At 38.2% G+C, this 27168-nt stretch overlaps 1 protein-coding gene across 8 annotated transcripts in view; it reads left to right on the top strand.

Annotated features, from left to right (window-relative positions):
- The window catches only part of FAM13A (family with sequence similarity 13 member A), a 353806-nt gene that overhangs the window by 195995 nt on the left and 130643 nt on the right, over positions 1-27168 (top strand). For all 8 annotated transcript variants that reach the window (XM_047717965.1, XM_047717964.1, XM_047717962.1 and 5 more), the window contains one exon: positions 21053-21216. In XM_047717965.1, the coding sequence (XP_047573921.1) occupies positions 21053-21216 (164 nt within the window). The remainder of the gene's footprint in view (positions 1-21052; positions 21217-27168) is intronic.

Here is a 27168-nt window from a genome sequence, read left to right as displayed (position 1 = left end):
GGAGTCTATTTTTGTGTGTGGTATAAGGAATGGTCCAGTTTCATTTTTCTGCATGTGGCTGTCCAATTTTCCCAACACCATTCGTTGAAGAGACTGTCATTTTTCCATAGGACATTCTTTCCTGCTTAGCGAAGATTAGTTGACCATAGAGTTGAAGGTCTATTTCTGGGCTTTCTATTTTCTGTTCCATGGATCTATGTATCTGTTTTTGTGCCAGTACCATACTGTCTTAATGATGACAGCTTTATAATAGAGCTTGAAGTCTGGAATTTTGATGCTGCCAACTTTGGCTGTCTTTGTCAACATTCCTCTGGTTATTCAAGGTCTTTTCTGGTTCCATATAAATTTTAGGAGATTTCTTCCATTTCTTTGAAAAAAATGGATGGTATTTTGGTAGGAATTGCATTAAACATGTAGATTGCTTAGGTAGCATAGACATTTTCACAATATTTTTTCTTCCAATCCAGGAGCATGTAACATTTTTCCATTTCTTTGTGTCTTCCTCAGTTTCTTTCATGAATACTTTATAGTTTTGTGAATATAGATTCTTTGCTTCTTTGGTTAGGTTTATTCCTAGGTATCTTATGGTTTTGGGTGCAATTGTAAATAGGATTGACTCCTTAACTTCTCTTTCTTCTGTCTTGTTGTTGGTGTAAAGAAATACAACTGATTTCTGTGCATTGATTTTATATCCTGACACTTTACTGAATTCCTGTACAAGTTCTAGCAGATTTGGAGTGGAGTCTTTTGGGTTTTCCACAAAAAGTATCATATCATCTGCAAAGAGTGAGAGTTCTTCTTCTTTGAAAGACTTCTTCTTTGCCGATTTGGATGCCTTTAATTTCTTTTTGTTGTCTGATTACTGAAGCTAGGACTTCTACCATGTTGAATAACAGTGGCGATAATGGACATCCCTGCCGTGCTCCTGACCTTAGTGGAAAAGCTCTGTTTTTCCCCATTGAGAATGATATTCGCTGTGGGTTTTTCATAGATGGCTTTGATGATATTGAGGGATGTACCCTCTATGCCTACACTTTGAACAGTTTTTGTCAAGAAAGGATGCTGTAGATGATATTGAGGGATGTACCCTCTATGCCTACACTTTGAACAGTTTTGGTCAAGAAAGGATGCTGTACTTTGTCAAATGCTTTTTCAGCATCTATTGAGAGTATTATATGGTTCTTGTTCTTTCTTTTATTAATGTATTTTATCACATTGATTTGTGGATGTTCAACCAGCCTTGCAGCCCAGGAATAAATCCCACTTAGTCTTGGTGAATAATCCTTTTAATGTACTGCTGGATCCTATTGGCTAGTATTTTGGTAAGAATTTTCACATCTGGGCGCCTGGGTGGCTCAGTGGGTTAAAGCCACTGCCTTCGGCTCAGGTCATGATCCCGGGGTCCTGGGATCGAGCCCCGCATCGGGCTCTCTGCTCAGCGGGGAGCCTGCTTCCTCCTCTCTCTGCCTGCCTCTCTGCCTGCTTGTGATCTCTGTCTGTCAAATAAATAAATAAAATCTTTAAAAAAAAAAAAAAGAATTTTCACATCTGTGTTCATCAAGGATATTGGTCTATAATACTCTTTTTTGATGGAGTCTTTGTCTGGTTTGGGGATCAAGGTAATGCTGGCCTCATAAAATGAGTTTGGCATTTTTTTTCCATTTCTGTGTTTTTGGAACAGTTTCAGGAGAATAGGTATTAATTCTTCTTTGAATGTTTGGTAGAATTCCCCTGGGAAGCCATCTGGCCCTGGGCTCTTGTTATTGGGAGATTTTTGATGACTGCTTCAATCTCCTTATTGGTTATGGGTCTGTTGAGTTTTCTATTTCTTCCTGGTTCAGTTGTGGTAGTTTATATGTTTCTAGGAATGCATCCATTTCTTCCAGATTGTGAAATTTGTTGGCACATAGTTGCTCATAATATGTTCTTATAATTGTTTGTATTTTGTGTTGGTTGTCATCTCTTCTCTTTCATTCATGATTTTCTTTATTTGGGTCCTTTCTCTTTTCTTTTTGATGAGTCTGGCCAAGTGTTTATCAGTCTTATTAATTCTTTCAAAGAACCAGCTCCTAGTTTCGTTGATTTGTTCTACTGTTCTTTTGGTTTCTGTTTCATTGATTTCTACTCTGATCTTTATTATTTCTCTTCTCCTGCTGGGTTTAGGCCTTCTTTGCTATTCTTTCTCCAGCTCCTTTAGGTGTAGGGTTGGGTTGTCTACTTGAGACCTTTCCTGTTTCTTGAGAAAGGCTTGTATTGCTATATATTTTCGTCTCAGGACCACCTTTCCTGTGTCCCACAGATTTTGAACAGTTGTGTTATCATTATCATTTGTTTCCATGAATTTTTTCAATTCTTCTTTAATTTCCTGATTGACCCATTCATTCTTGAGTAGGATGCTCTTTAACCTCCATGTATTTGAGTTCTTTACAACTTTTTCTTGTGATTGATTTCTAGCTTCAGAGCACTGTCGTCTGAAAATATGCAGGGAATGATCCCAATCTTTTGGTATCGATTGAGACCTGATTCGTGACCCAGGATGTGCTCTATTCTGGAAAATGTTCCATGTGCACTAGAGAAGAACATGTATTCTGTTGCTTTGCAATGGAATGTTCTGAATATATCTGTGATGTCCGTCTGGTCCAGTGTGTCATTTAAGGCCTTGATTTCCTTGTTTCTCTTTTGCTTGGATGATCTGTCCATTTCAGTGAGGGGGATGTTAAAGTCCCCTACTATTATTGTATTATTGTCAATGTGTTTCTTTGATTTTGTTATTAATTGGTTTATAAATTTGGCTGCTCCCATGTTAGGGGCATAGATATTTAAAATTGTTAGATATTCTTGTTGGACAGACCCTTTGATTATGACATAGTGTCCTTCTTTATCTCTTATTATAGTCTTTGGCTTAAAATCTAATTTGTCTGGTATAAGGATTGCCACCCCAGCTTTCTTTTGACGTGCATTAGCATGGTAAATTGTTTTCTCCCCCTCACTTTAAATCCGGAGGTGTCTTTGGGTCTAAAATGAGTTTCTTGTAGACAGCATATTGATGGGGTTTGTTTTTTTATCTATTCTATACCCTGTGTCTTTTGATTGGGGCATTTACCCCATCTACATTCAGGGTAATTATTAAAAGATATGAATTTAGTGGCATTTTGTTGCCTCTGAGGTGACTGTTAATGTATATTGTCTCTGTTCCTTTCTGGTCTACTACTTTTAGGCTCTCTCTTTGCTTAGAGGACCTCTTTCAATATTTCCTATAGGGCTGGTTTGGTGTTTGCAAATTCTTTCAGTTTTTGTTTGTCCTGGAAGCTTTTTATCTCTTCTATTTTCAATGACAGTCTTGCTGTATATAGTATTCTTGGCTACATATTTTTCTCATTTAGCTCTCTGAATATATCATGCCAGTTCTTTCTGGCCTGCCAGGTCTCTGTGGATAAGTCTGCTGCCAGTCTAATATTTTTACCATTGTATGTTACAGACTTCTTGTCCTGAGCTGCTTTCAGGATTTTCTCTTTGTCACTGAGACTTGTAAGTTTTACTATTAGATGATGGGGTGTGGACCTATTTTTATTGATTTTGAGGGGGATTCTCTGTGCCCCCTGGCTTTTGATGCTTGTTCCCTTTGCCATATTAGGGAAATTATTATAATTTGTTCCAATATACCTTCTGCCATTCTCTTTTTTCTTCTTCTGGAATCCCAATTATTTTAATATTGTTTTGTCTTATGGTATCAGTTATCTCTCAAATTCTGGTGCTCCAGTAGTTGTTTGTCTCTCTTTTGTTCAGCTTCTTTATTCCCTGTCGTTAGGTCTATATCACTTCTATATCACTAATTCTCTCTTCTGCCTCATTTATCCTAGCAGTAAGAGCCTCCATTCTTGATTGCACTTCATTAATACCTTTTATGATTTCAACTTGGTTAGATTTTAGTTCTTTTATTTCTCCAGAAAGGGCTTTTATTTCTCCAGACAGGGTTTCTCTAAAATCCATGCCTTTTTCGAGCCCAGCTAGCACCTTGAGAGTCATCATTTTGAACTCTAGATCTGACATATTATCAACGTCCATATTGATTAGGTCCCTAGCCATCGGTACTGCCTCTTGTTCTTTTTTTTTTTGTGGTGAGTTTTTCTGCCTTGTCATTTTCCCAGATAAGAATATATGAATGATGGGGCTCCTGGGTGGCTCAGTGGATTAAAGCCTCTGTCTTCGGCTCAGGTCATGGTCCCAGGGTCCTGGGTCAAGCCCCATGTCGGACTCTCTGCTCGGCAGGGAGCCTGCTTTCCTCTCTCTCTCTGCCTGCCTCTCTGCCTACTTGTAATCCTGTCTGTCAAATAAATAAATAAACTCTTTAAAAAAAAATAAAGAATAGATGAACGAGAGAATAAAATACTAAAAGGGTACTAATGTCCCCAGAAAAATGTACGCTAACCAAATCAGAAGAGACCCCAAACTGGGGGGAGAAGAAAAGAGGTAAAAAGAAATTAAAACACACACACACACACACACAGAAACATAAATATATGTAAATTTTTTTTTTTTTTTTTAGACTGGTGAGTAAAACAGAGCCACCCACTTGATTTTGGGTGTGTTTTGATCTCTTAGAAGAAATACCTCCCAAAATTTTAAAGAAAGAAAAACTTATATACAATAATAAGGGTAAATACAATGAAAGGATGGAGTATTTCTTTAAAGATGAAAATTTTTTAAAAATTCTAAAAAAGAATTGATAAGATAAATTTGTTGGAAAAAGAAAGAAGGAAAAGAAAAAGGGAGAGAATGTTCTCAGGGTGGAGACTAGATCAAAGCCCTGTGCTAGATTTGGAGTATATTTTGATTTATTAGAATAAATTGGGTCCCAAAATTTTTTAGAAAAAAGAAAACCCTATATATATACAAAAAATAAGGTGAAATACAATGAAGGATAAAATATGACTATAATAATGAATGTTTTGAAAGATTTTTTTGGACAGGTATTGTTAAGATAAACTAGTTAAAAGTGTTAAAAGAGGAAAGAGGAAAAGTTAAAAAAATTAGAATAAGAAAACATAAAATTAAAAAAATTTAATTTAACTTTGCAAGACTAAAGGATCATGGGGAGAAAGTCATGAATTCCATGCACTGCTTTCCCCTAGCTCTAGAGTTCCACTGTTCTCCTTGATCAGTTTGCTTGGTCTTGGCTGGATGTTCTTGCTGATTGTCTCAGGGAGGGTTCTGTTGTAGTGATTCTCAAATGTCTTTGCCCGAGGCAGAATTGCACCACCCCTGCCAGGGGCCAGGCTAAGAAATCTGCTGGAGTTCGCTCTCGGGAGTTTTTGTTTCCTGAATGCTTTCCTTAGAGCTCGAAGGACGGGACTGAGAATGGCAGCCTCCCAGTCTCCAGCCCAGAGGAGCCAAGAGCTGGGGGCCTCACTCCTCAGTGTGCCCTCAGAGAAAAGGGGTCAATCACTCCCATCTCCCTGGTCTCCAGTGCACTCTGGGCTCACCTGGCCTGTGACCAAGTGTTTCTGTCTCTGGCACACAACCCCGTTTGGAGTCTCCAAACCCAGCATATTCCTGCCTCCAGAGGAGGAAGGTGAATCTCCCTGGATCTGCCACTTGTGGGGTCCCTGCTCGAAGAGCAGTGGCCTGACTCTGCCAAGGATCACGGTTTAAGGTAACCCCAAGCTGAGAGCTCACTCCTCGACTCCGTCTCTGTAGTTGGCTTCCATGCTCCAATACCTGGGAACTTTGCCACACTCAGACACCTCCAATCTTTCAGTGACTCTGCAGGTCCTGAGACCACACTGTCCCTGTGAGGGCTTCACCCCCGCTTAGCCTCTTGAGTGATATCCCTCAGTGGAGCAGACTTCTAAAAGTTCTGATTTTGTGTTCCATTGCTCCACTGTTTGCTGGGAGCCGGCCCCTCCCCCTGCAGTCTATCTTCCTGTGGTTTCCAATTTACTTCTCCACACATCCTACCTTTCAGAAAGTGGTCGATTTTTCTGAATCACTGCTCTTCTTCTCTTCTATCTCCTGTTGAGTTTGTAGGTATTTGGAATGGTTTGATAACTATCTAGCTGAACTTCTGCGACCTGATGTCATTTCAGTCCATACTCCTCCACCATCTTGTCTCTCCTCCTGCTAGCTGAATGATTTCTTAAAATCATCAGTTGTGTAGAGGAGCACAGATCTCCCAGTCCTGTCTGATAGCTAGGGTAAGCTAGGTTCCGTGTTTGTGTACCCTTAGTGTACCCTTGAGACTCTGCAGATATTTGGAAGTTCTAGTCAAGGGATGACATGGGAAATCACTGTTTTTTCCCTAACCCCTTCCTTATTCCTGCCACAGTATTGTTAACTATAGTCACTGTGCTGTGCATTACACCCCAGGACTTATTTATCATATATCTGTGGAAGTTTCTTTTGACCACCTTTATCCATTTTGGCTGCCCCCCAACCCACTATCTCTGGCAACCACCAAACTATTCTTTATATCTAGGAGTTTATTTTTTTTAGATTTTACATTTAAGTGACATCATATAGTACTTGTTTATACTTGACTTATTTCAGTTAGCATAATGCCCTCAAGGTCAATCCATGTTGGCTCAAATGGCAGAACTTCCCTTTTTTGTGGCTGAGTAATATTCCATGGCATATATACATACCAAATTATCCATTCATCTTTCAATGGACATTTAAGTTGTTTCCGTGTCTTGGCTGTTGTAAATAATGCTGCAGTGAATATGAAAGTGCAGATATCTTTTTAAGTTAGTGATTTTGCTTGCTTCAGATAAATACCCAGAAATTAAATTCTTGGCTTATATGGTATTTCTGTTTTTAACTTTTGGAGGAAACAAAAAGTACTGTTTTTCATAGTGGCTATGCCAATTTAAGCAGCCACCAACAGTGCACAAAAGTTCCCTTTTCTCCACATTGTCTCCAACACTTATTTCTTTGTGTTTTTTATTTTAACCATTCTGACAAGTATAAAACAGTTTCTCATTCTGATTTTAATTTGCATTTCCCTGATGATTAGAGATGTTGAGCATCTTTTCATGTACCTCTTGGCCATCTGTATGTCTTTGGGAAAATGTCTATTCAGATTCTTTGCCCATTTTTAAATAGGATTTTTTTTTTTTTGCTATTGAGCTTTTCATATATTTTGCAATTAACCCCTTATCAGAAAGATGATTTGCAATTCTCCCTTTCTTATGTTGCTTTTTGTTTTGTTGTTTTAATTTGCTGTATAGGAGCTTTTTAGTTTGATATAGTCCTACTGGTTCATTTTTGCTTTTGCTGCTTTTGCTATTGGTGTCAAATCCAATAAATCATTGTCAAGACTGGTAACAAAGAGCTTACCACTGTTTTCTTCTAGTTGATGGTGTCAGCTATTATATTTAAGTCTTTAATCTGTCTTAAGTTGACTTTTGTGTGTGGTCTAAGAGGGTTATTTTAATTCTTTTGCATGTGGCTATCCAGTTTTCCCAACACCATTTATTTGAAGAGATTGTCCTTTCCCCATTGTATATTTCTGATTCCTCTGTCATAAATAAATTGACCATCTATGTGTGTGTTCATTTCTGGGCTCTCTATTCTGTTCCATTGATCTATATGTCTGTTTTTATACCATTACCATACTGTTTTGTTTACTCTAGCTTTGTAATTTAGTTTTCAATCAGGATATGTGATACCTTCAGATTTATTCTTTCTCAAAATTGCTTTGGCTATATGAGGGGCTTTGTAGTTCCATACATATATTAGGATTATTCTATTTCTGTGACAAATGTCATTGAAATTTTGTTAAGGATTGTATTGAGTCTGTAGATTGCTTTGGGTAGTATGGACATTTTAGCAATGTTGAGTCTTCCAATGCATGAACACAGATTATCTTTCCACTTATTTGTGTCATCATCACTATCTTTCCTCAGTGTCTTAGTTTTCAGTGTACAGGTCTTTCAACTCCTTAGTTAAGTTTATTCCTAGGTATTTTAATCTTTTTGATACATTTGTTAATATATTAGTTTCTCTTTCTGATGGTTCATTATTAGTATATAGAAATGCAATTGATTTTTATATATTGATCTTGTATCCTACAGTTTAACTGAACTAATTTATTCTAACACTTTTTTGGTATAGTCTTAGGGTTCTCTATATATAAGATTATGTCCCCTACAAAGACTATTTTATTTCTTCCTTTCTGAGTTAGATGCTGTTTATTTCTTTTTCTTGCTTAAGTGTTCTAGGTAGGACTTCCAGCACTACATTGAATAAAAGTGGCAAGAGTGGAATCCTTTTCTTGTTATTGATCTTACAGGAAAATCTTTTAACTTTTCACTATTGAGTATGATGTTAAGTTGTGGACTTATCATGTATAGCTTTTATTATGTTTAGGAATATTTTTTGAGAGTTTTCAATCTATGTTGAATTTTCTCAAATACTTTTTCTATTGAGATGATCACATGATTTTTTTTATCTTTCATTTTGTTAATATGATGTATCACATTGATTTGGTGATGTTGAACCATGAAGCATTCCTGGAATCTCACCTAATCAGTATGTATAATCTTTTTAATTTATAATTGAATTCAGGTTGCTAATATTTTGTTAAGAATATTTGGCATCTATGTTCATCAGGAATATTGACTTGTAATTTTCTTTTCTTGTAATATCCATGTCTGGTTTTGGTATCAGGGCTTTCTGGACTTGTAAAATGAGTTTGGAAATATTTTCTCCTCCTGTTTTGGGGGGGGAAGGATTTATATTCTTTTTTAAACATTTAGTAGAATTTACCAGTGAACCCATCTGCTCCTGGACTTTTGCTTATTGGGAGGATTTTGATTACTTATTCAATCTTTACTCCTTATTAGCAATCGGTCTATTCAGATTTTCCATTTCTTCATTATTTTTAGTAAGTTGTATGTTTTTAGGAATCTATGTTCCTTCTAGGTTGTCCATTTTGTTTAGCAGGTAATTGTTCTTTGTAGACTCTTATGATCCTTTGTATTTCAGTTGTAATATGTCTTCTCATTTCTAATCTTGAGTCCTCTTTTTTTCCTTTGTGAGTTTAGCTAAAAGTTGTCTGGTGTGTGTGTGTGTGTGTGTGTGTGTGTGTGTGTGTGTGTGTGTTACTATTTATTAACCATCTTTATTATTCAAATCATGCAGGCAGAATTCATATGTATAGTAATCCTATTTTTTCCAAATATTCTAGTTTATATTTTATCCTTAATGTTGGTTTACAAACCTTACCGATGCAAATAACTATGATTTATTTATCCCATAGGTTTATAGGGGAAATACAAAGTTGTTGGCGCACCTGGGTGACTCAGTCATTAAGCATTTGCCTTCAGCTCAGGTCATGATCCTGGCATCCTGGGATCGACCCCCACATCATGCTCCCTGCCCAGCAGGAAGCCTGCTTCTCCTTCTCCCACTCCCCCTGCTTGTATTCCCTCTCTTGCTCTCTCTCTCTTTTCCCTCTCTCTCTCTCTGTCAAATAAATAAAATCTTAAAAAATAAATAAATAAAAAGTTGTCTATTTTGTTTATCTTTTCAAAAACTAGCTCTTAGTTTCATTGATCTTTTCTATTATTTTTTAGTCTGTTTCATTTATTTCTACCATCATCTTTGTCATTTTCTTTCCTCTACTAGCTTTAGGTTTGAGGTCTCACTTTAAGTACATGAGTACCAACTTCAGGTCAGCCCTCATTGCTGGCAGTACTGCCACACTCTCCAGTCTTCCACTCTTCCTCTCTTTTAGACAACTGTTTTCTACTTCCTCCTTGGTCTTTAACCTCTAGCATTCCCCTTTTCACCCTTCACTCTCAGATAATGACCTTGCTTTCTATTTCACAGAGAAAATGAAGAGAGAATATCCACCTGTTCCCACCTTCATATCCACTCTGTACCTGCCCCCATGCCATGTTCTCTCCTTTCTTCTAGTTACAATAGTGTGCCAAGCTTGCTCCTGTCCAAGATCAGCCCTCCACTGTGAACCAGAGCCCATACCTTCACACCCTTCCCAGCACTCTGCTCCCTGATTCTTCTCCTCCCTCTGCTGGGTCATCAGTTTTTCATCTGTCTACTGAATCATTCCCATTAGCATAGAAATATGCTGTAATATTTCTTCTCTTATTTAAAAAAAAAGAAACCCTCTCCCTTGACTCTCCACAGCTGCCTTTAGCAATCACCCATTTCCTTCCAACAAAACTCCTTGAAAGAAACTATATAAGCTTGCTGTTTTCACTTCCTCTTCTCTATTTTTTCCTGGACCTCTAATCAATCCCACTATGGAATGAAGCAGCTCTTGTCAGGTGACACCACATGGCCAGATTCAGGGATCAGTTCTCAATTTTTATCCTCTTCACCCTGTTAGGAGCATTTGAAGCATTGAACATGGCTTCCTTTTTTAAATAACAGTGTTACTAAGATATAATTTATATACCATAAAATTAACCTTTAAAATTAGAGTTTAGTAATTTTTACTCTATTTACAGAGTTGTGCAACTGTCTACACCATTTAATTCCAGGACATTTCATCGCACCCAAACACAAACCCTGTACCCGTCTGCAGTCACTTCCCATTGCTCATTCCTGGCAGCCACTGAGCTCTTCTGTCCTGTAAATTTGTGCATTCTCAACATCTCATGTAAATGGAATAACGTATCCTTTTATGTCTGCTTTCTTTTACCTAGCATAATATTTTTGAGATTCATCTATGTTATAGCATGCATCAGTACTTCATTCCTTTTTATAACTGAATAGTATTCATTTTACAGACAGACATGTTTTGCTTATCTGTACATCAGTTGATGGATGTATGGATTGTTTCCACTTTTTAACGATAAAAAACAATGCTGCTGTGAACATTCATGTACAAGTCTTTATGTAGATGCATGTTTTAGAATTGCTGGGTTACATGGCAACTGTATTTATCCCTTCCTCCTGAAAGTCTTTGCCCTTGCCTTTTAGGACATTCTCTTAGTTTTTCCTTCTTACCTCACTGTCCACTCCTCAGTCTCTCTGGGTCTTCTCTCTCTGACCTCGGCATAATTGGGAAATCATTTTGTAGTCTGATCTCTTCCCATCTCTATTTAGATTCACTCCTTAGTTGACCTCTTCTAATTACTTCGTTTTTAAATACCAATGACTGATAGATGACTCCCAAACTTATATTTTTAGTTGAAGCTTCTCATCTCCAGCCACTATATTCAACTCCCTATATGACATTTCCACCTCTCTATGTTATGCGCATCTCAAATTATGCATGCACAAAGTTATTAGTTTAAAGTTTTAAGCGTGTTTAAAGCTATATATTCCTGATTTACCCACAAAATCTGTACCTCCTGCTATCTTTTCTAACTCCATGATGACAGTTTCTTCCTTTCAGTGTTCAGACCAAAAACTTTGGCATCATCCTTGACTCCTGCCTGCCCCATGTCCAATGCATCAGCTAATCCTGTTGCCTCCACATTCAGGATATATCCAGAATCTAGTCTTCTCCCCACTTCCTGGATTAAAGCCACAGCATCTCCATGACTTCCTAGTTGGTCTGCTTGCATCACTCTGCCCCTTCTACTGTCTTTTCTCCATGCAGCAGTAAAGACCCTTTTAAAATGAAAGTCAGATGTGTTAACTTTTATGTTCAGCATCTTCCAAAAATTTTCTATTTGCTCTGGGTAAAAACAAAAGTGTTTAAAATGCCTACAAGTATACATGGTCTGGGCCCTCTGTCACATCACGGACTTCATCTCTTGCCAGTGTTCATACTCGTTCAGCTCCAGCCGCAGCGACCTCCTTGCTGTTCTTCAGACTTGAGAATCATGTTTCATCTCGGGACTTTGCTCTGCTCTTTTCTCTATCTGGAATGCTCCTCCCCAGACATCCTTTTCAGATACTTCTTTATTTTTTTTTAGGTCTGTGGTGAAGACTGCTAGTGGCCTCCCAAGAGCTATTCTCCCTCCCTTCCTTGGCTGGGTACAGTGATAAAAAACTACTTTCCCTAACTTCCCAGGCAGCAATGTGTCACCGGGGGACTAAATTTTGACCCAATAAAAGTTAAGCAGTTGGGTTTTCCTTTAAGGTGGGCCGTGCCCTTCCTTGGCCCTCCCCTTGGCATCCCTCCATCCCACCATGTTTGTAACACAAAACCGTGAGGGTTCCTGCCCTCATAGAACTTATGTCTGGTTAGGGGGAAAAGACAACAAATAAACTTAAATAAATACACAGTATGTCAGATGGCATTATGTGGAGTGGAGATAAAGAAAGCAAAATCAAGGAAATGGGGAGTAGAGCATAAGGGAGAATTCTGCTCTTTATTACTAATGTCAAAGAAGGCTTTACTGATAAAGTAGTATTTGAGCAAAATGTTGCATCAGTTTGGATTAGGTTTCCTTGCATATAAATAAACCCCAAACAACATTGACTTAAACAAGATAGAAATGTATTTTTCTGAAATAAACAAAACCTTCACATCAGGCTGGGGATGGTAACAAGACTTTATGAGGTAGCTTCCAACTCCACACCCCGTTGCAGTGTGCTCCTAGCCCAAGGTGTTGCCGTCTGCTTACCTTCTGGGCCACAGCAGACATGTGGCCTCCTTAAACTACCACTAATCATTCCATTTGCCCTGGATCTGATACATTATTACTTTATTTTTCACTGTCACTTCAGCCAAGAGAAAGGTTTTAAGAGCCGACTTTCCCGCTATCTGTACAATCTTGGGCAGCTCATTTTAGTTCTCTGAGCCCCTGGACTTCATTTTTGTAATAAAGGAATTGGAATAGACCTCTCTTCAGCTCAAAAACTGAGTAGTTCTTTTTTTTTTTTTTAAGATTTTATTTATTTATTTGTCAGAAAGCAAGATAGCATAAGCTGGGGGGAGGGGCAGAGAGAGAGGGAGAAGCAGGCTCCCCACTGAGCAGGGAGCCCAATATGGGGCTCGATCCCAGGACCCTGGGATCATAACCTAAGCCGAAGGCAGATGCTTAACTGACTGAGCCACCCAGGCATCCCCAAAACTGAGTGGTACTAAAATAAACATCTAATTTCTTAATTTTCCATCTAATTTTTCATATATAAACATGAAACTTAATATGACCAGCTATAATCAAACAATTCAGTTAATGTTCATTTAAGTTCATCTTTTTTTGCCTTAACGTTTATTTTCAAAACCCTATTTACTTCTTGGCAAGTTTACAAACTTCACATCAGCAGCACATATTGTTCTAAGGTGTTTTGTTGTGGTGGTTTTTAATACACCTGCCCAGCATCCATCTCAGAGATATTCCTTGAGACAAGAGTGGGGTGGCAGGATGAATTTAGGTAGGTGTACTTTTTAAAATCTCCAGAGGACATTCCGATGTGCACTCCTGGGTGTAAGAACCACTCCTGCATGGCATTCCTTCTAGTGTCCATAATCTCCCTTTGGAGTAAGCTTCCAGAATATCCTGTTTTAAGGTCCCATCACCCTGCGTGATCCTGTCCTCTAAGTTAGCAAGAATGTGAAGCCAAAAGATTGCATTTAGGATGGGATAATAAATGTTCTCATTGATTGATCATTGGTTTTGATCATTAAGAATAAATGACAAAAAATTTTAAGCAAATTTTTATATCGCTAATAGAAGGAAAATTTATGAAAGTCTTCTGTGCAGTTACTTTCTGCCTGAATTTTTTCCTGATAAAAGACCTGAAGTCAAGGATGTGAATGAGTAACTTTGTAAAACAGTAGGTGGCCTGTGTGGATGTGAGGAGACCTCAGCTTACTGCCATGTGTCTCTGGGAGTGTCTTCTTTAAGGTGAGGCTGCCTTGAGCCCATGTCCCAGGACACATGGCTCTACTGTGGGGCCGTGTAGTCCAAGTAAAAGCTTCCTGCCTGTTCTTCCGATTACCATACCAATGCTACTTTTAAAATTAACTTACAAGTTTTGAAAGTGAACATAAATGAAACTGCTAAAACAAGCATATTGCTTACAGAGGGGAATTAATGGGCTTTATGGTATCACCTGATAATCTGTCAACATTTCCATGTTTCTGGGAGGAAGGTAGATGAAATCATTGAGTTTGGTCATTCATTTGTTCATTGATTGCACAGATATTTAGTGGTTGCCAGCTATTTGCCAAGCACTGTTCTAAGAGTGAGGGCTCCAGCAATTAACAAAACAGACAGAAGTCTCTGCTGTGATGGCACTTACTTCTGCAGAGGAGGTGAGGAGGGAGCAGTTGGGGAAAACCAGGTGCTAAGGGCTCTTGCTTGGGCTGTACTGCAGACCTGTAATTGATCTCATCTATTTCACAGCACACTTTTTTAAAAATTGTACAGTTTCTTTTTATACAGTTTTGCTCACAAAGTTAAACTGATTTTATTCTACAGTACAGACTCACTCTAGAGCTTAGATCAAGATATTTTAATTAGTTATAACTTTAACACTGACCCATTTTTTTCACAAAAAAAAATAAAGGAGGGAAAGGTTATGTACAAGAAACTAAACCCCCAAAATTCCCTAAAGCATATTAATAACTTTCTGAGAAAACAGCCTGGAACATCAGTTAGCACTGTAGCCGACACATAATAGATTAATCAAATTATCAGGAGAATTGCAACCATTTAGTAAATAAACCTCACCATTAAAAAGCCAACTTGGACATTTTTATTAAAAACAAAGGCTTTTCTCAGAGGATTTTTTTCAAGTTTCTTTAAACAAAAAAGGTCTTTAAAAAAAAAATTGGAGCTGAACATCTCTTTTCTCATACTCTGTTATGTCACCATTTCTTGTTAAGAAGCTTGTGAGTTCAGTGACCATGAAGGAAGGCAAGAGGCTTTGCTCTCTCCAAACAAATGACAAGTGGAGGAGGAAAGTGATCAAGGAAATGAGGAAGTCGAATAACCTTTCTTTAGGAAGTCTAAATGTTAAAAATGAACTTTCCGGATTCCTTCTATCACAGTTTCCTCCATCATTTGAGCCTTGATTGTGATTTTCTACCTGGTTCCAAACACCTCTCAAAGCAAAGTACCTGATGATGAAAAGAACAGACTTACAGTTTTTGTCATTTTGAAATGCAAGTTTAGCAATTGACCAGTACTTAGGATGACTCTTAAGACCAAAAAGTGGTTTTTTATGCTTGACAAGGGGCAGGTCCTTGGCCAGTCAGTTGAGCTCCTCCTCCTTCTGATTCACCTGCTATCCCTCTGTTTCAGTCCTGCAGAGCAGACAACTCCTACCCTGCACTTGCCTGGGGCGTAGAGGGCCCATACTTAGGACTTACTATTGTGCCCTCACACTGACAGATTCATATGGACAAATATTAAGTTGAGGCACATTATTTTTTAATGTTAGTCGCGTCAGTGTATCAGGGTAAATCAGAGCCTTGTGTCACAGACGTATTTTTCCGTGGCTGGATTTCTTGTTCAATTTTTAAAGATGAGACCCTATTAAAACATCTGTAGTGTTGACTGTGGCAGAATTTGTTTTTTGGCCTTTGAAATTTTTTCATGTATGTTTTAAGTATGGAGATGACCTAAGTTTTATTGGAGGCATGTAACTATGCATTTTTATTTGCTAAATAGGCTCACACTATATATTATAACACAATTATTTCAGTCTCATTACAAACTTTAGAGACATTTTAATGATTAAATGATCCTTCATCATATAGATGTGCCATAATTACCTATGATAGTAACTTGACTAAAATGCTTACATTTTTTGGCCTACCATAAAAAATATGATGAATACATTTTTCATATAGTTTTATCCTCCTATCTGATTTTTTCCCCTATGATTATACTGCTAGAATGGTTCAATAAATGCCAGAGGGTTCAATTTAAAAAGAGTTTTAACTACTAATGCCAAAAAAAAAAAAAAAAAAGGAAAGAAGAAGAAGGAGGGGGAAAAATGGTTTGCAATACAGGATGCAATGTGACTTTCATCCCAAAGTTTCTTTTCTTCTTGCAATTCTAATGTTTCACATGTAACCAAATATAAAAAGTATGTGGTAAGCGCAAGTAATGAGGTCTGACCCTCTGGGTTTATAGCGCTGCCACTCACTCAATGGGACAAATAACTCACATTCTTGACTCTTCCATTTCCTCATTAGTTAGATGGTAATAATAATAGTCTCTGCCTCTTTGGGTTGCTGTGACAATTAAATGGACTAACTGACGTAAATCAAGTCTTGGAACCATGCCTAACACAGAGAAATGTTCACTAAATCTTTATAACAGTAACAGCAGCAAAACCTAAGAGAATATTTCCTAATTTTACATTGTCAAAAGTTACTCTTGTGTTTCTATTCCCATGGCATCTCAAACTCCAGAGCAGCTCAGATTCCTTGTGTTAGTCTGTTCCATGCCTGCAAATACATGCATGGAATGTGCTCTTTTTACAATCCCTGGAATTCTTAGAATTTCAGTGGTACGCACAGATCACACAGCATGTGCCTAGATCCTTAACTCAGTGGCAGATTCTTCTGAGCAAAATGTCTTCCATAGGTGGTTGGCGGGGGTGGGGAGGGGGGTGGCGGGTTATAGTTCTCACCTTCAAGAACAAAAGTTATTAGGGTGCCTGAGTGGCTCAGTCATTAAGCGCCTGCCTTCAGCTCAGGTCATGATTCCAGGGTCTTGGGATCACTCCCTGCTCAGCAGAAAGCCTATCTCTCCCTCTCCCTCTCCCTCTGCCTCCAACCCCCCGCTTGTGTTCCCTCTCTCACTGTGTCTCTCTCTGTCAAATAAATAAATAAAATCTTTAAAAAAAAGGAAAAAGAACAAAAGTTATCATGAAGAAATCACTAAAATAGAGCAGCAAAGTGTGGTGTGAAAAATGCGTATCTCCAGTGGAAAGAGAAAGCTGGCACCTCAGTCAGCATCTCAGATTGTTGGCCATTTGCTTACTATAGCCACATGTCATGAGGGAGGCTGCAGGTAGGTCTCTCCAAGCACATCAGCTCCATTTATCAGAGTAAGACTTTTAGTGCTATTTGGAGTCCCTGCCCCACAGAGTTTGGCTGAACCTCATGGAATCAGGAACAGCCCTTAATTAGAAAGAGCAGATCTAGGTGACCTCCTTGGCCCATTTCCACTAAACCTATAGCTGATCTGGGCCCATTACCTCTTAACATGCCAATGGCAAAAATGGGAAGGTGGAACCAGAAGAAAAGTGTATAAAGAGAGGAGTTACATCAGGTTTCTTCTTACATTTCCTGAAGCAGGGTTTCTCAGGTCCAGCTTTGCTAACATTTTGGGCCAGATAACTCTTTTTCATGGCAGGCTGTCCTGTGCATTTAAAGAGGGTTAGTCACAATCCTGGCCTCTACCTATTAGATTCCAGTAGCATACACCCTCACCCCCAGCATGACAACCAGAAATGTCTCCAGAAACTGACTCCTAGTAAGGACCACTGCTTTAAACTACAACTGTAATAGCATGTCTCCTTGTATCCTTGGTCTTGGATGACTGAGGTCCTACTCCTCCTCAGAGAGTTATGATGAGAGGAGTACTGAGTATCATCTCAAAATCAACCACTGAACTTGACACAATCTGAGATGGATACTCAGAGCATAAAAATAAACTATCTCTTCTACCTACCCAATAAGGCCAAGGCTCAAATCATGTATTTCTAAAAAGCTCAATTCCAGCTAAGGCAAAGAAAGTGACCTCCTTCCTTTTCTCAAAGTTCATACATTTGTACTAAAATTTATAACATCAATAAGGTAGCAGGTTTTAAAATTTCATCACTCTAGTTTTCCTACAGTAATTTATGTAATGAAAATGTATAGCCTTCAAGGTGAATCTTCAAGACTATATCATTAATCCCCTTTAAAAACATTCATTCCTTTAAAAAAAAAAGAAAAATATATATACACATATACATACTCTATAGTGCTAGTAGTCTAGAGTTACTGCACTACTCTTTTCTAACAATTTTGTTCTCTCATAAACTTCATGTGGTATTTTCATGTTCTGTGCACAAGTTTAGTCCTTTGTCCTTCTTCGGTATATATTATTAATAATTAGTTTATATTTTGAAGTTTATGGTTAATGACAGTCCTGTTTATTTCTATAGAGATTAAATCATCACAAAAATATACTTTCTGTGTACGTAGCTGTTGTAGTTTCTGGTATCTGAATTTTAAGTGATTTGCATTATGTAGTCTCCTTTAATATAAGCTGACAAAAATGGAATCAGCCACATATTACCTTTTACCTTAGAATATTTCTCCTTTGTGGGGCACATGGGAAGCTCAGTCAGTTCAGCGTTTGCCTTCGACTCAGGTCATGATCCCAGGGTCCTGGAATCGAGACCCACATCAGGCTCCCTACTTGGCAGGAAGCCTGCTTCTCCCTCACCCACTCCCCCTGCTTGTGTTCCCTCTCTGGCTTTCTCTCTGTCTCTGTCAAATAAATAATTAAAATCTGAAAAAATATATATATTTATCCTTTGCATAAACTACTGAATTGAATTTAGAACCCCCAAATTATCACTGCACCTAAGATGCTATGTCCTTATTTTAACACCATGAAATGTTGCCAAACAACTGCTCTTGTATTTGTTTTAATATTAAGAGAGAATTAAGTCTGGGTATGAGATTTTTTTAGCTAATTAGTTTGAAATCTCACTGCTTTTTTTGGTGTGTTTATTTTTCCTGTCTACTCTTATGAAAAATAATCACATGCAAAAAGAGTCCCTTTATGAAATACATAACAGTATATATTTGTACTTTTCAGATGTTCTCTTGCTGTTTATCTAAATATTTCTTTTTTAAAAAAGATTTATTCAAGAGACAGAAAGAGTGAACACAAGTCGGGGGAGGGGCAGATGGAGAGAGAGACTCTCCAGCAGACTCCCTGCTGAGCGTGGAGCCCAGTGCAGGGCTTAATCCCAGACTCTGAGATCATGACCTCAGCCAAAATCAAGAGTTGGATGCTCAACTGACTGAGCCACCCAGGTGCCCTAATATTTCTTTCATAAATAATCTTGGCAAATATCTCAATGAACTCTGTAGTTCATATTTTTAAAAAAAATTTTGCCTTGCTATCCTTGATTTTCATGAACTTATAAAAGTTCTACAGAGAAATGCAATGGAATCGTTCATTAGTAATCATCAGATTTGGGCAAATTTCACATAACAACAATGTTAATAAAAGCTAGTTTTTAGGACACCTGGGTGGCTCAGTGGGTTAAAGCCTCTGCTTTCGGCTCAGGTCATGATCCCAGGGTCCTGGGATCGAGCCCCGCATCGGGCTCTCTGCTCAGCAGGGAGCCTGCTTCCCTCTCTCTCTCTCTGCCTGCTTCTCTGCCTAATTGTGATCTCTCTCTCTGTCAAATAAATAAATAAAATCTTTAAAAAAAAAAAAAGCTAGTTTTTACTGAGTTTTACTTTGTACTAAATGTAACTATTTGCTAAATTATTTTCAAAGTTATTTTTAGGTAATTCCTCATAAAGATATGAGTTTATTGAATATCTATGCTTATAATTTTCCCTATATTACTCTTTTAAATTGCCTGTTATCCTAGTTTCTTGGTCAGTCGCTATCTTGGGAATATCTTGTAGTGGAAAACTGTGTTGTCTGACAATAAATATTAATGGTTCAGAACTTTGCTAGACTTGATGGCTCAAACATTAACAATAATGATATCCAGGCTCACCCAACCTGGTGGTGGGCATGTATTACAGGGAGCACTGGATGTGGTGCATAAACAATGAATTCTGGAACACTGGAAAGAAATTTTAAAAAATAAATAATTTTAAAAAACAACAACAACGACAAAAAAGAAATTAGTAAATAATGTTGAAAAATTCAAGTGCAAAAAAATAATGATGATATCCTTAAGAAGTAGAGAAGGACAGGGAGAGGAGAGAAAGAGAAAGAACATGACACTATAATCTCTGTCTCCAGGCCTCTGGTTGAGGCCATATAACCTAGAAATATAAAACAACTAAGATGAAGGTATCAGATGACATGAAATCAAGCATAGAGTCTGCGGTGGTGTATTACAGGAATTCAAAGTTCGGAAAGGTCATTAAGACCTGAGGTTAATTAGAAAAGCTCTGTGGACAGTGGATTCTTATCTCAACCTCGAAGGAAGTTAAGATTTGGTTTGGTCTTGGGCAGTTGGTGAGTAGCCTGTGATGAACAGATGACATTCCATCCAGTTGAAGGACAAGCATAAGAAAGCTTTGACATAAAAAAATAAATATTATAAATAAATAATCAAATAAAATAAATAAATAAATAAAAAATTAAAAAAGAAAGCTTTGACATGAAAAAAAGCGTCCAGTATAACAAATACAACTGATCCAAGGGTTTGAATCTTTCCTGAAACACTCACGTGATTTTTACACAATTTTAGGAGAAAGACATAGGTTGTATTCACATTCCTTCTGATCTAATATAAAAGCATGAGGGTATTTCTGGGGTTGGAAGGAGGACAAAACTTCTAATAAAAGAAGTCAGTATACCAGTGTTTGTTTGGTACTGTGCAACCCATGCTTCCAGAGATGTAAGAGAACTAAAAAGGTGAGTTTTTTCCTAGTTATTTCCTTAGTTAAAAATGTATTACACCATACTTTGCCCTATAAAAGAAGATTACAACAGGAACTATTAGCAAACTGGTATATATTTTGCTTGTTGGTAGTAAATATTTCTGGATGCCTTTCTGACTATGGCATCCTTCATTTCAGTTTTTCTCAGCCCCTTTTTTCCCCTGCCTTTTTCTATTTTTTCTTTCCTTCACTCCAGGATGCTAGTCAGATATACTCTCATAATCTCTCATTACACAGAATGGTTATTCTAAGGGGTGGGAGGGCCGGTGATCCTGGGGAAGATTTGTATCAGAATCCAGGAGAGGGACATGGGCTGTGTATGGTTTGAACATTCCCCTTGAAAGTATTGGTTACTCCCCTTCCCTGTGCCTTTTGCCATATGACAGTTCTTCTAAGTATTTTAAATTCTATACCTAGGTTGATATTTTTCTGGAATATTATTAATAGATTAGGTTACTAATTAGAGTAAATTATCTTCAGTAACTTAATTTGAAAGATTTTTTAAATCTGTCTTTCTCTCTTTTAATTTTCTAGATCCCCAAATCCAGGAGTGAGGGAGCTCTTCAGGCTCACAGAGTTCCACAACCAGAGCTCTGTGATGGCGTCCCTCAGGTCAGCCTGTGGCTAAGTCGTAGAAAACCCTGCTGGGATGACATGAATTCAGCAGAGGATGCTAATGTTGCAAAGCTGGTATCCAGGTTGGCGTGTTTCTTTTATTTACATGTTATATGTTGTATTGTCTGCTCTGATGTTTAGGCCCACATGTTTTTGCCTAATAGTTCTTACCACTAGAAATGTTTGTGGTTTATTATATATTTTTTTGTTTGTATTTTAAGACAAATTATTTAGTCAATTGGACTATACTAGGCTCAGGGTTAAAAACTGGATGAGTTACTTTTGGGTTGCTTTTTCATAATATGTTCAGTGGCCAATTTTATTTGCAATTAAAATGAACATCTGAGTTGTTACTAGGACCAACAGTCACTAACAAATTTTGCATATAGCCTTTTAGCTATTATGTTGCAAATTATACCTGAAAGCAAACCTCTTTGTATACTTGAAGAAGGCATGCAGTTTTCTTAAAAGAGATGAGATAGGATCTGAATCTTATTAACTCCTAGCATAGATAATTTTTCCTTCTAAGAATTTTTAATCTTTTGTTATAGCTTAAAACATATTTCCATTCCAAAAAAATCCAAAAACTTATTTCCATTCCAAAAAAATCCATTACAAGACAGAGAAAATTGAAAGGTATTTACAACATTAAACAATACAGCTAAAGAGCTTACTGCTTTAGATTGCATTATGAAAGAGGGAATTTCTATAAAAGATGAAGAGAACTTAAATAAGAAGAAAAAGAAGGCCCCATCAGGAAGCGTAAGAGAAGTATTTGGGAAATAACAAACAGGTGTCATATGGAAAATTGGTTGGAGATAAGGCTGGGAAAATAGAGTGGGGCCAAGTCAGTGATGACCTTGAATGCCAACATGAAGTATTTTCGCATTTAATCTTTCCTTCACTGAACAATTGCTCAACACCTAACCTCTGGTTCCAGGAACTGCTCTAGGACAGGGGATGCAGCATTGAACGAAGCCAACCAGGGCCCTGTGTTGAGGGGTGGGGTAATAGGAAAACACTTAGGAAAAATTAAAAAGCCTATGAAGATCATTTCAGCTCTAATAAGTGGGCATATTAAGAAACTAATCAGGTGAATGTGGCAGACTCACGCAGAGACAGTTTGAGTAGGCAGGGAAAGCCTAAGTTGAGATGTGAAATAGGAAGAGAAAGTGTGTGAGGGTCAAGGAAAAGTGCATTTCTATGCAAAAGAACCAATCAAGGGGGGCGCTTGGGTTGCCCAGTTGGTTAAGTGTCGCCTTCAGCTCAGGTCATGATCCCAGAGTCCCAGGATCAGATGGAGCTCTGTATCAGGCTCCCTGCTCAGCGGGGAGTCTGCTTCTCCTCCTCCCAGTCCCATGCTCAGGTGTTCAAGCTCTCTCTCTCAAATAAATAAATAAAATCTTAAAAAAAAAAAAAAAAAAAAAGGCAGTGAGCAAGGGAACTGGGCTTCATCCTACAGGTAATAGGAAGCCAGTAAAAGTTTCAGCTAGGTGGGATAGATGATAGGAATCATGGTAATTCGGTTTATTAGGAAAAGTAATCTTTCATCACCCGCAGGATCAGTGGGACAGGGAGAGTTTGGAGGAAGTTATAGTATTGGTTCCTTCAATAGTCATTAATCTACAGAGATCTAGTTGTGTGGCGTTTCCTTGCCTGGTGCTGGCAGTTCAGACAATGAGAGACTTAAGTCCTGCACTTGGGAAAGCAGAGGAAAAGTGAATAAAAATTGGTATGATTAGTAAGCACACATACACTAGGTGCCCATCACTGTCCAAGCAGTGGGAAATGTGCTGGTGATAAAGTCATAAGATTCTGGTGTTTTTAAAGAGCTGCTAATACAGGACATAGGGTGCCACGTGAGGCGAGAGGAAGAGCACAGACCACATTGGGAGAAGAAGGTCAGGAGGTTTCAGAAAGAGGACGACTTGTGAACTGGCAGTAGTAGGAAAAGTAGAAATCTACTGGGCAGGGGACTCGGGATAAGGGTGCTCCTGGAAGAAAAAAGGCATGTGCTGGGGCGTGCAAGGTGGGGAGGACGGCCAGAAGGAGAACCCCAGGTGCAGCTGCAGATTCTGGACACCTGGAGTTTAGGATGTAGGCAAGGCTAGAGGTGGGCTAAGATACTGAGTTGAATAGATAAGATCGTCAAAAACTATCCCCCGTACGCAAGAATTTGGATTTTTCTCTAGAAAATGACAGAATGTGATTGCAGGGATAGAAGGCAGCAAAAGATCTAAGCAGACTTGGATTTACAAAAGCTGGTGTGGCACCAGCGCAGAAGGAGAGGTTGGGGCGCTGGGGGGAAATGAGTGAGAAGACCACACACCCGATCCACTACCACCTGCCAGCCTCTGAGATAGACCGGATGGACAAGTGTGTGCTTTGAGGGAGGGCAGAGAACAGGCTGTTGCTTCCAGGAGTGGACTTGGACCAGAAGGGGTTGGGGTTGTTTTTTTGTGTGTTTGACTCCAATTGGGGTATTATAATAATGACTGAAATGGAATGTAGGCAGATTGTGTGTGTAACACACAGAGTCCATGGAGGAAAAGAGGCTGATTTATAAGCTGGGAGGTCATGGAACAAGGTGTCCAGAGGGAATTTGGAAGCCAGGGGGTAACCCCCACCCCCACCCAGGAAAGCAGGCTGTGCACCTGGTGGGCAGCTGTGTTGGAGCAGGGAGGGGAGGGTAGCGTGTGCAGTGCGCAGCTCTCACCGCTGAGGGGTAAGGGTGTCACCCATGGAGGAACTGGCCTTGGGCAGTGTGAAAGTTCCGAAAAGAAGAAGGGACACAGAAACATTGGCCCTTTTCAAAGTTTTCTTCTGTAGTTTAAATATCAAGGCCACGTGTCTGGGTGAGAAGCACTAGTGGAGATGTTATCTTCCCAAATTACTTGGCAGAGAATTACGCGAGGAATGCCACATGTGAAGAAATGAAAAGAAAAATTCAAATTTTCATAGTTTATATCATCATTTTTATTCATCCAGTCAGAAAATGAAAGGGAAAAAAAAGTTTCTTGCTCCTAAAGGTAACAAGAAAAGAGCTTCCTGTGTGGAGAATGAATTTATATTTCTGAGATACAAATCAAGCAGTGAGACTATGGAGAGAAGGCACAGCTAACGTTGCTCTGGCAACTCTTTGTTCCACCAGTCAGCATATCTCCAGTTGAAACAAATGTGTGTTAATGTTTATGAATTTTTTATATACTTTCTAAGCTCGTAAAGGATGGCCTTGAAGACTGACTCCTGCACCCTTGGCAACCTTAGAGATTTAGGTAGAAACCTTGCTGCTCACCGTCACACAGTAGAAACTCATCCAAGTTCTATAGTGTCCATGCAGAGAGTTTACTTTTTACATATCTCTTAATATATTGTGAAGAAAATTGTCACAAAATAGGTGGAGAATAATTAAAATAAATTTAATTGAAAATAAACTTTAAATCCTTTATATATCTTGAAGTAACAGAATGAATATTAGGCCAATTTTCATTTCAAAATAAACTTATGAAGTAGTTTCCATTTGCAGTTACTTCTAGAACAAGTTACTGTTTAGTTCATAAATTTTAAATAAATTAGAAGTGTGTGTGTGTTTCTACTTTTTTCCTTAACAGTTCATTGGTTGCATCAGTCTTAAAACAAAAAGGTTGGCAATGTGTATTAAATATAAGCCCATTATCTAATACAAGTTTTTTTTTTAAAGATTTTATTTATTTATTTGAGAGAAAGAGAGCACAGAGGGAGAGTGAGAGGGAGAAGCAGGCTCCTCACTAAGCAGAGAGCCCAACGTGGGGCTCAGTGCCAGGACCCTGGGATCATGACCTGAGCTAAAGGCAGATGTTTAACCGACTGAACCACCCAGGTGCCCCAATACAAACTTTATTTTGGTTACCAACTTTTTTTTTTGCGGAATTGTTGAGAAACATTTAGCTGGGCTTTTTCTTGTTTTTGTCTATTATTTTTTAGTTGTTCTTTGAAAAAGAAAAAAAAAATACAACAAAAATCTCTTCTTGTTTGACCCATGATCTGATGAGTTTGGTTTACTTTACAAAACAAAAAAAACATTCTCTTTGCACTTTAAAATCAGTGTGCCACATTTATACTCACGGTTTGGTTTTCAGCAGAGTTACCCTATCAGTTAAAAACCAAGAAAGAACCTTTGGTACTGAGATTTCCAGAATGGTGAATTGTCCCGTGAATTTTTAAACAACAGGTTAAGGCTGTTTTCTCAGGCTTTTGAGGAGCGATTTTTGGCCAACAGTGTTCTTTGATAGCTTTGAATGTTTAGACTTGAGGCCTTGTTCAGTACTTTTGCCCCAGGTTGTCTCACTTTGGTCTTTTTCTTCTTTGTTTCAGTTCTTCTGGGGAGTCTCATTTCTTCTTAAGATGTAGTAGAAATACGGGGTACCTGGGTGGCTCTGTCGTGAGGTGTCTGCCTTCAGCTCCGGTCATGATCCCAGAGTCCTGGGACGGAGCCCCACATTGGGCTCCTTGCTCGGCAGGAAGCCTGCTTCTCCTTCTCCCACTCCCCCTGCTTGTGTTCCCTCTCTCGCTGTGTTTCTCTCTCTGTCAAATAAATAAATTTAAAAAAAAAAGATGTAGTAGAAGTATGAGTTGTTTTTCTAATCTTCAGATAGTGGCAGCAAAAATAAAAGCAAAGAGAGTAACACACTTAAAATGTGATGTTTTGTAAGTCAAGAGAAGAGCCCAATATCACTTACTGCTTATTGGCTAATTTCTAGCTTGGAACATTATTTTTTCAGATGAATATAATTTTTTTCTGTATTTCTATAATTGTCAAAAAATGGCATTGAGGATATAATCATATAAACAACATCATTTTTCTAATCCTCATAGAATTTCTCACAATTAGAGTGATTCAGTGAAAAAAGCTTAAGGATAAGTAACTCTTGATTTTGTTAGAGTTCAGTGGAATCCTCTATTTTATACTGAATTTGAAGCCAAAGACAGAGTACTTAATTCAGTGAAAGCATTAGCTTTCTAAAACTCACAGCAGCAGTTACTAAAATACCGTTAAGAATTCTTTTTTGTAGGGATGCCTGGGTGGCTCGTTAGGTTGAGCATCCGACTCTTGATTTCGGCTCAGGTCATGATCTCAGCGTTGTGAGATCAAGCCCCATGTCAGGCTCTATGCTAGGCATAGAGCCTGCTTGGGATTCTCTCTCTCCCTCTGCCCCTCCCTGCACCCTCTCTCTCCTTCTCTTAAAAAAAAAAAAAAGTTTTTTTATAATTAAGATGTGTGTATTACTAAAATTCACAGTAGACTGAAAAGCATAATTTCTGATCTGGCATGCCAGCTTCAAAGGAGTCCATGCCTGTCCTTCTCCATAGAGTAAGTACAGTGTACAAGTTCAGTGGGTTAGAGGCACTCATAGAAATGAGGTTATTGAGCAAGTACATCCCTTAAGCATGGCTGGAACATTCCAGCTGTTGGTGTACCTGATACTCTTATTCCTTTTAAAGATGCTGAGGAAGAAAAACTGTAAACATTAACTGGTATGTTAAGAAATAGGCCACTTAAAAAATTTCCTGGAAGGGAAAACTACATATCCATGCTCTAAAAGAAAAAAGGTTCTATTACAGGTAATGTTTGAGATGTTAAAAGAATTTGAAGCTTCATGGATAGCTGTCTTACTATCTGTTTCAACATGTAAAATAGTTAAGTGATCCTTTCGAGTGTTTCTAGCACTATATTACTTTCAGAATCTTTTTAATTTTAGAATTTTTTTTAATAGAGAAAAGAATTAATATTTTTAAGTTTTTAGTTGTTAAGTAGTATGTACAGTAATGGTCTTTTTGAAAGGCAGGGTATTTCTTTAAATGTGTAATTTTCTTAAAGGCAAAAGGAAAATCTCTAGGTTCATTCTCTAAAGTCAGAGTGGAGACTCAAGAAACCAAGTATTATATGATTAGAATTTATATCAAAAGTCCAGAAAAGGCAAGTTTTTTAAAAAACAGCAAGTTCATTGTGATTGTCTGGTTCTGGGGCTAGGGGAACAGGGAGCGACAGAGATTAA

Source organism: Lutra lutra, chromosome 2, assembly GCF_902655055.1.
Source record: "Lutra lutra chromosome 2, mLutLut1.2, whole genome shotgun sequence".
Lineage (NCBI taxonomy): Eukaryota > Metazoa > Chordata > Mammalia > Carnivora > Mustelidae > Lutra > Lutra lutra.
Note: the sequence above shows the minus strand (reverse complement) of the source record. Positions and strands in the feature narration are given on the sequence as shown.